The 9,345-nt window shown below is 38.1% G+C and overlaps 1 protein-coding gene across 1 annotated transcript in view; it reads right to left on the reverse strand.

Annotated features, from left to right (window-relative positions):
• Positions 1 to 1,203: 1,203 nt before the first annotated feature.
• LOC106877631 (ankyrin-1) overlaps positions 1,204 to 9,345 on the reverse strand; it is a 22,955-nt gene continuing 14,813 nt past the window's right edge. Inside the window, exons 4-8 of the mRNA XM_014926579.2 lie at positions 8,977 to 9,028; positions 7,451 to 7,567; positions 4,924 to 5,022; positions 4,109 to 4,171; positions 1,204 to 1,925 (exon numbers count right to left, since the gene is read on the reverse strand). Coding sequence (XP_014782065.1) covers positions 1,744 to 1,925; positions 4,109 to 4,171; positions 4,924 to 5,022; positions 7,451 to 7,567; positions 8,977 to 9,028 — 513 coding nt within the window. The 3' untranslated portion in view covers positions 1,204 to 1,743. The remainder of the gene's footprint in view (positions 1,926 to 4,108; positions 4,172 to 4,923; positions 5,023 to 7,450; positions 7,568 to 8,976; positions 9,029 to 9,345) is intronic.

Here is a 9,345-nt window from a genome sequence, read left to right on the forward strand (position 1 = left end):
GAATCACGGCCCGGCATCGATGCCACGACATCACAACTAGTGATCAGCACTGCCACACTCAGCCTCTCCTCACTTTCACATACAGAACTTTTCCTATAGTGTACTAACGAACTGGTATAATTGCTCACGTGTCATTTACTGACTCTTTCTATCTGCTGTAATAACTCACACATGTATCACTCACATACACACTTTTCTTTGTACGACGGCCTGTCTTTGATTATGTTCTTATATGTCGCATTCACACTCTCACACAGACATACATCTTTAACGCCACAATAAATATCTCTGTTATTCATCTTATACGGTTGTGGTCTTTCATTACTGGTCATCTATGTTATCGTCGCATAACATATCATCTATATCATCCATTGATATATATTTGTATGTTTGACCGTGTGACGCGTTTAAATAAAAGGAGTCCTCTGTTTTTTCCATTCGTCACCATATCTCCTTTTATAAGTTCGCACGGTCGTCCCTTACATATATATATAAGGATTTATTTTTCGTAATGCAATAAAAAAAAAACCAAGGCTGTGTATAATATAGAACACATTTATAAATAGGTCTTACAGCTGTTTCCAAGATATTTATTATATCCCTTCATCGGAGACGGTGTGAGAGGATGGTTAAGCAATAGTTAATTTAGTTAAGATAGGAAATAAAGAGTGAATGTAGATATTGTATTTGTAAATCCATTGTTTAGACAGAATGGTATACATATAAGATTCCAATAGCTTGAGAGTAAAATCCAATAGTCTTTAAGACTGGTCATTGCATTTGCAAATCCATTATTAAGAAAGGAAAAAGGAATACAAAAATAGAGATAAGGGAAAGTGTACCAGAATGGTCAGTGAATATAATAAGAAGGTATGACCATTCTGGTCTTTGTCTATGTTTCTCTATAAATTTTAATTTTATATCCAGCCATAGAAACCATGCCACAAGAGACAACTGGAGTCTGGACAGCTCCCTGGTTGGCCAGCTTCATCTGTAGGGCTGGTAAAAGGGAGAACACACTGAGAAACTGGGAGAAGAGGGCACACATTGTAGGGCTGGGAGAAGGGAGAACACATTGAAAGGCTGGAAGAAGAGGGCATGCATTGTGGGGCTGGGAGAAGGGAGAACACACTGAGAAACTGGGAGAAGAGGGCACACATTGTAGGGTTGTAACAAGTAAAAAATAAAAGATATTCAACACAGTTTGTTTTTCTATCTTTATTTGTCAACAGAATTTTTTTTTTTATTTAAATTTAAATTAACAACTAAAATTAAAGAAAAAGAAAAACAATTTCAGATCTCTTGGGTTGCAACTGACTGCAAATTATAATAATGGTTTCAAATTTTGGCACAAGGCCAGCAATTTCGGGGGAGGGGATAACTGAGATACATGGACCCCAGTGCTCAACTGGTACTTATTTTATCGACCCCAAAATGATATAAAGCAAAGTTGGCCTTTGCGGAATTAGAACTCAGAACGTAAGAACAGATGAAATTACTCCAAATAATAATAATAATAATAATAACAATAATAATAATAATAATAAAGGTCTATTCTTCTGCCACAACTTTTTTTTTTTATTGTTTTTGAGATTTGCAAAAAATTTTATCTTTTTTCAGGAGTGCCAAGTAGAAAAAGAAAAAAGAAAAAGTTTTTCTGACAGCCCAGTATTTGTCCATTTGTAATTTTTTTTTCCTCTACTTTTGTTATTTTTCTCACGTTTCTCTTTTTTTCCCTCTCTCTCACATTGGTTTTATCTTTTGGGAGATGAATGATCTCTTGTAAGTTGGACTTTGCATAATGTTTGGCCGCATGGGAGTTCTTAAGCCCATCTTTATACTGGGGGGAGTGTGAGGGTCCACGACATCCCACACATGGGGGTTGTTCACTTTAAAAGCCAGGATTTTGGCTATTTCTGGATGACCTAGAAGGCAACAGAGGAAACAATTTCTTTTTACTGATAAAGAATAAATGTAGTTCAACTCGTTCAACTTCTGATGGGTTTTGTGGTGCACTTGACTCCTGTATACAATAAGTTTGTTATATATTTATTCGTTTCAGCATCCAGATTCAAATGACTTTCAGTGACAAATTAGTTGATAATTTGATACAATGCAGTACAGAATCACAAAAACCCATACACACACACTAAGACATGCGCACACAAGGAGACAGAGGTACACACACACACACATAAAAACACACAAACACATGAATATGTAGAATACATACAAACAAATGTACACACATATATATACATATACACACACATGCATACACACACTTATATGTATGCATACATACATACATACATACACACACACACACACATATATACATACACACATGCATACACACATACATGCACACATATTTACATAATGCATACATACATACATTACATACACACATACATATATACACACACACATACATATATACATACGCACATGCACACATACATATACATGCACATACATACACACATATATACATACACACATGCATACACACATACATGCACACACATTTACATAATGCATACATGCATACATACATACATTACATACACACACACATGCACACATACATATACATGCACATACATACATACATTCATACATACATACATACATTCATACATACATACATACATACATACATGTGTATGTGCGCACAAACAAACAAAACAGAATGCAACTTGGAAAATGGACAGAATCAACGACCATTGAAAAGGTTGAATGACGCAACAAGAATTCTAGAAACATTAAAAAGTAAATGAGTGGGAATTTTACCGGTGATTGTGTAAGGGTTAAAAGTGTGTGTAAGGGTTAAGTGTGTGTCAGTACGAGTTAAGGTGAACAGATGCGATAGGCATGCGGATGTCTTGGAAGTAAACGAATGAATGACATCGATTCATAGTTAAAGTAATTTATTCACTGGACTTAAATTTGTCGTTGGTACACATAATTCTTCCCTACAGGTAATTGTTGACAACTGCTACGAGTTGCTAGAAATAGAAACAGGGTACATATGTGGGGGTAATATGTCTGATCTGAATATGTTTTTTTTTGTGTGTCTGTGTGCGTTGATCATCTGAGAAAGTAGTCTGCCATGAATCTTTCTGTCTGTCCCTCTGTTGACCACTGGTCAAATGAAATAACAGCTGTGGCAGCTAGAAGGACAGACATACTGCAGCAGAGATTGAACCTAAATAAGTCAGCTCCTGTCCATTTGAACTTCGCCTGAGATGATTTATCATTTTTTGACAGGGCAAAGAAAACCATTTTTCGCACCTGTTGATCATGGTATTTTGAACGTGTAAGAATCCTCAGGTTCGGTTTTGAATCTAAGCTTGGAGAAGGACGTGTTTATTCTTACACAACAATTTTTACCATTGTGTTCAATAATAAGGAATGACTCTCTCCAGACACAACTTTATACAACAAATACAATTGTTTATTCACTCAATTTGACATAATTTATTTTTACTTTTCGATCACCAAGGGGCTATTAATAAATGACTTAAGTTTTGCTTGTGAAAATGCTATGATTACATAGCTGGACATAAATATCCTTATGCAAACCAGAAAGTCACTCCCATCTTTTAATGATTGTTTGTGGGAGAAACATAATGGATGGGAACTTTTCAATGTTCTAATGGGCAGCCTTGATGGAAAAGAAATCAGTAAGATTGCATATTCGATTGGGACCACCAAGAGCTGCAGATAAGTTCTGACCTTTGTGGATCTTAAAATATCTTTTGAGGCCTCCGTTAGATTTGCAAACCTTCTGGGATACATTGCATCGAAAGGTCTGCACAGACATATAGGCAGAATCATTGGTGGAGGTTCGTTTTTCATGGGTTCGCAAATGAAATTTAAGCCCAGCAAAAGAAAGGCATGGTCTATCACAAAAATTCTTCCTTAAATCTCTCTTGCATTATCCTGGCCCCTTCAAATGCTTTCACTCCACTCCACACTTTTGTTCACCATCCAGTTTGATATATATGACAGGTTTCTATCTGAGAACTACAACTCAAATGACATGGCTACCTGTGGACTCTCCAATATATATAAAAACAAAAAACTTGTTTGATATAGTTACCTGCATTAGTGGCACAGTCAATTGGATAAATTCCAGATTTGTTGGGCACATTTATACGAGCACCTGCAAATGGAAAATAAAGTTTTAATACCAAGCATGGATGCAATTACTTGAATTTTTGCTGTTGCTTTTACAGCTGGATGGCTATACTGTAACTTCTCAGTTAGGGAGTAAAAAGTAGAACTTATTTATTCAGCCAGTCATGCAGTGGCAATAAAAGTTTGTGTTGTCCAATAAGTACACTTTAATTCACAAACTACCATGGATTCTTAAAAGATAAATACAAAACTACTACAAATATATTTGCATGTGTATGTGCTTTCTGTTTTTCTCTCCCACCCTTTCCCTATTCTTTGAGCGAGACGTAAACAGTAGCAATTCAGAATCATCATCATCATCATCATCGTTTAACGTCCGCTTTCCATGCTAGCATGGGTTGGACGATTTGACTGAGGACTGGTGAAACCGGATGGCAACACCAGGCTCCAATCTAATTTGGCAGAGTTTCTACAGCTGGATGCCCTTCCTAACGCCAACCACTCAGAGAGTGTAGTGGGTGCTTTTATGTGCCTCGCTCAAAATGGTGTCTTTTAATTACCAACCAAGTCTGGCATCCCAAATGGGGTAGTGTTACTGACTTTTATAGTCCCAGGAAGACGTCTCCTTCAGTTGGCTAAGACACACATTCTGTGTCTGATTAGTATTTGCAAGGGGAGGTCATCACTCCCATCCCTAGCCTAATGTGATACACAGAGAGAAGGAGAGAGAGAGAGAGAGAGAGAGAGAAATGGTAAATGAGTGAAAGATTTCCTTACCATGACGAAGTAGACACTTGACCACTTTGTAGTTGCCTTTACTTGCTGCTCGGTGTAAAGGTGTGTATCCCTTATTGTTCTGTTTGTTCACATCACATCCTGACCAAAAAGGAGCAAACATTGACATTTAAGGCTTATGATAAATATTTCATGCATTATCTATAGAAATATATTCCCATCATGCTTTCTTCGTCCATCCATTCATCCACCTATCTATATATGTGTGTGTCAGGATGTTGGCGGCGACGGCTTTATCTTTTGTCTGAGAAATTAGTTTCTTCTTTGTTGAGCATTTTCTTTATGGTGATTCCAATGATGACACAGTAGAGCACAGGACCTCAAAGTGGGCACCGAGAGGGTCTAGGTGGTTGCTGGTGTCTAAGGGGGGCGGTGTAGGGGGGGGGGTAGATTAAAAAGGATGCATTGGGAGGAAGGCAGTAAATTGGGGGACGCTATGAATTCATTATAATATTATTATAGTATTGTATACAATATTTACATTGTTTACATTATTTACATTTGACGGATATTTGTCCTCATCTTGATTGTTGTTAACACAACATTTCGGCTGATATACCCTCCAGCCTTCATCAGGTGTCTTGGGGAAATTGCGAACCTGGGTTCTCATTCCTAAGGTATTTTTCGATGTTGTTGTCATTATTATTATTATTATTATTATATGCCCGTGGGCATATGATGTAGTGGTTAAGAGCGCGGGCTACTAACCCCAAGATTCCGAGTTCGATTCCAGGCAGTGACCTGAATAATAATAATAATAATAATAATAATAATAATAATAATGATAACAGCATTGAAAAATACCCTAGGAATACCTAATTCAATGAGATTATGAAGGTTACTCTGATTACTATGCATAAAATGCAAAATATTTAATATTTTTTTTTTTGTAAATTAGGTAGGCATAATTCGCACCTGTCTTCCAATCACAGTATTTAAGCGACACATGGTAATGCTGTAGTACACGTGCTGCATACACTCCTGTGCACACTTCTTGACGTGCCAGAAAGGCAGAAGTAAATCTGCCTTCAACTCAGTCGCATGACTGCGTTTCGCTTATTTTTGTGTGCTTTACTACATAAAAGTCACCAGCTGCGTACTCTCAGTAATTACTGACGGCACGCGCCTGCTGTCATGGTAACAACATTGTCTGCCTGGCAAGAATTTCAAATCATTTCAAAAAAACTCAAAACTAGCAACAGAGTTATCTCCCATTGACTTGCAAAAATTCTCATTCTCCCCCCACCTCCTACCATCTGAAATTGGTGATGCCTTTCAAAATTTCTTCACCTCATTTGCCAAATTTCCTTCCATTTGTTGCCTTTTTGTTATAAATTTATAAATAATCCACAGAAAATATTTCTCTAATTCATTACATTTCCTAATGTGGTAGACAAATTTCTGTCAGTAAACTCTTCATTTTTCTGTCTTAATAAAAATAATAATAAATGAATACATAAATTAATAAACTAATTAATTAACTAACTAATCGATTAATTAATTATTAATTAATTAACCCACTAATTTTTAATCAAGTGGGAGATAATAATAATTATAATAATAATTCGAGCGAGATCGTTGCCAGTGCCGATGGACTGGCTCCTGTGCAGGTGGCATGTAAAATACACCATTTTGAGCATGGCTGTTACCAGTACCGCCTGACTGGCTTTCGTGCCGGTGGCACGTAAAAGCAACCACTACACTCTCGGAGTGGTTGGCATTAGGAAGGGCATCCAGCTGTAGAAACTCTGCCAAATCAGATCGGAGCCTGGTGTCGCCTCCTGGTCCACCAGTCCTCAGTCAAATCGTCCAACCCATGCTAGCATGGAAAGCGGACGTTAAACGACGATGATGATGATGATGATGATGAATAATTTCTATTACAGGCACAAGGCCTGAAATTTTGTTGGCATCGGCCATGTTCAGATGGTACTTTTTACGTGCCACCAGCATGGGGATCACAACTACAATTTCCATTTGGTTTTGATGTTGATGTACTTGACTCAGTTGGTCTCCTCAAGCACAGCAGGTCACCCTACGATCCAAGGTACTTGAATGGACTGGGGCTGGTTAGGTGAAGCTGGTGTAGGATATGCCAGAATACATGACGTTTTGACCAGCTAGAAACTGCTGCTTTTGGGAAAAAAAGAAGATAAAACAGATCAGAAGGTGTATCCCTAAATACATTCTGTCTGAAAAGAGAAAGATGCTGTGATCCTATCTGGAACACTTTTGACCATATTGTTGCTTGACAGGAGCTGACCTTGGGCTAAACACCAACACTAGGTGATCTAATCTCAAGTATCCTCTCTAAAAAAAGACAATATGATCATGGCTGGTATATCTTTGATTATAAATCTTACTTTTGCGATAGTGTTTGTGGGAGGTGGGGATGCAAAACAACAACAATAACATACCCATACAGTCATTATCATCCATTCTTGTTAATATCCACGTGTCACTCTTCAGAAAAAAAAAAAAATCGAGGGAGTTTTCCTGAAATTCTTACCATATGTAATGAGCAAGTCCAGAGTGGTAACGTCTGTTTCTGGAGAATTAAGAGCAGCATACGTGGCTAAATACAAAGGTCCATCGCCGTCTTTGGTGACACTCATAATATCAGCCCCTTAATGGAAATGGAAATAAACAAACATAAGCTAACAAATAAAAAAAAAAACCCTCAAAAGTACATTCACGTTATTCTGATTTCAAATGAGAAGCTCCTTCCCCCACCCCTCACCCCATTTATCTTTACTTGACTTTTTATTTTTTACATGTTTCAGTCATTGCACTGTGGCCATACTGGAGCACCACCTCGAAGATTAACCCTGGTACTTTTTGTCTTTTTAAAGTCTGGTACTTATTCTATCAGTCTCTTTTGTTGAAATGCTACGTTATTGGCATGTAAACTGTGGGGAAGCATGGGAGGTGTAAGGAAGGGAAAAAGGAGAGAAGTATATTCTTTTCTACTCTAGGCACAAGGCCTGAAATTTTGGTGGAGGGGCCAGTTGATTAGATCGACCCCAGTATGAAACTGGTACTTAATATATCCACCGCGAAAGGATGAAAAGCAAAGTCAACCTCGGTGGAATTTGAACTCAGAACATAAAGACAGACGAAATACCGCTAAGCATTTCGCCCGGTATGCTAATGTTTCTGCCAGCTCGCTGCCTTGGAGAGAAGTGTATTAAGAAATTAACTGAGCTCACTTGTCTGTTACCTTCTATTAATGACGCTTGAATCATCCTGTACAAGTATGTGTGTGTGTGAGAGAGAGAGAGAGGGGGGAGGAGAGAGAGAGTGAAAGAGAGAGAGAGAGAGAGAAAGAGAAAGAGAGAGAGAGAAAGAGAGAGAGAGAGAAAGAGATATATAGAGAGAGACAGACAGACAAAGACAGACAGACAGACAGACAGAGACAGAGAGAGAGTGTGTGTGTGTGTGTGTGTGTGTTTTGCAGCAGGCTGTGACATTGTACCTTCACAAAGTCCAGAAGTCCAGTCCATCCGTTGGCATAGGTCCTAGGGTCATTGGGGACCCTGGGAGCTATCCCAGTGGATTGCAAACTTTTGATAGGGACCTACCATGCAGAGGCATAAATAGGTTTGTGTAGGGCCAGCACCCCAACCCAGAGAAAAGCAAAGTTACAGACACACCAATGTCAATTTAAAACCAACAAAACCTAAGAGAGAGAGAGAGAGAGAGAAGCCTTCTCTCAGTGAAACATATAACATTGTGCAGGAAAACCTAAAAGGAAAAGCAGAGATACAAATGGAGAAAAGCAGAAAGACAACCCAGATTGCAGAAAAGAGGAGAGTCATAGGTGGACTACAGCCCATAGGGATCAGAGGCCTTGAGTATGAGTAGAATAAAACTATGCCAGCTTTTGAGATTAGGCAAAATAACTTAATAGTAATTGAGAGCAGTGATCAACCTCATTGCAAATGGACACAATTGGTCAGTTCAGAGACAGATATTGTCAAGGACAATGTTAGCCATGCTATGGCGTAAAATAATAAGGAAACAAAAGAAATTTACCTTTTAGTAGTAAATAAAGAATCAATTTCCTGGATCCACTGAGGCAGGCACACTGTAATGGGGAAAAACAGCAGACATGTGTCATTATCAACATCATTGTCATTTTAAAATTTGCTTTTACAAGTTTGGAGAGGTCAGATGGAATTTGTTGAGGTAGATTTTTCTACAGCCAGATGCCTTTCCAGTCACCAACTCTCAGCTATTTCCGAGCAAGGTAACATTTCTGTATGGCCAGACATGTTTTCATTGAACATTGGAAATGAAGGACACCACATGTATGATGGTAACGCTCGTTTGCAACTATTACATCACTTCAAGACAAGGTAGCACAAACACACACAAACACATACATACATACATATATATATA

This window comes from Octopus bimaculoides, chromosome 9 (genome assembly GCF_001194135.2).
Source record: "Octopus bimaculoides isolate UCB-OBI-ISO-001 chromosome 9, ASM119413v2, whole genome shotgun sequence".
NCBI lineage: Eukaryota > Metazoa > Mollusca > Cephalopoda > Octopoda > Octopodidae > Octopus > Octopus bimaculoides.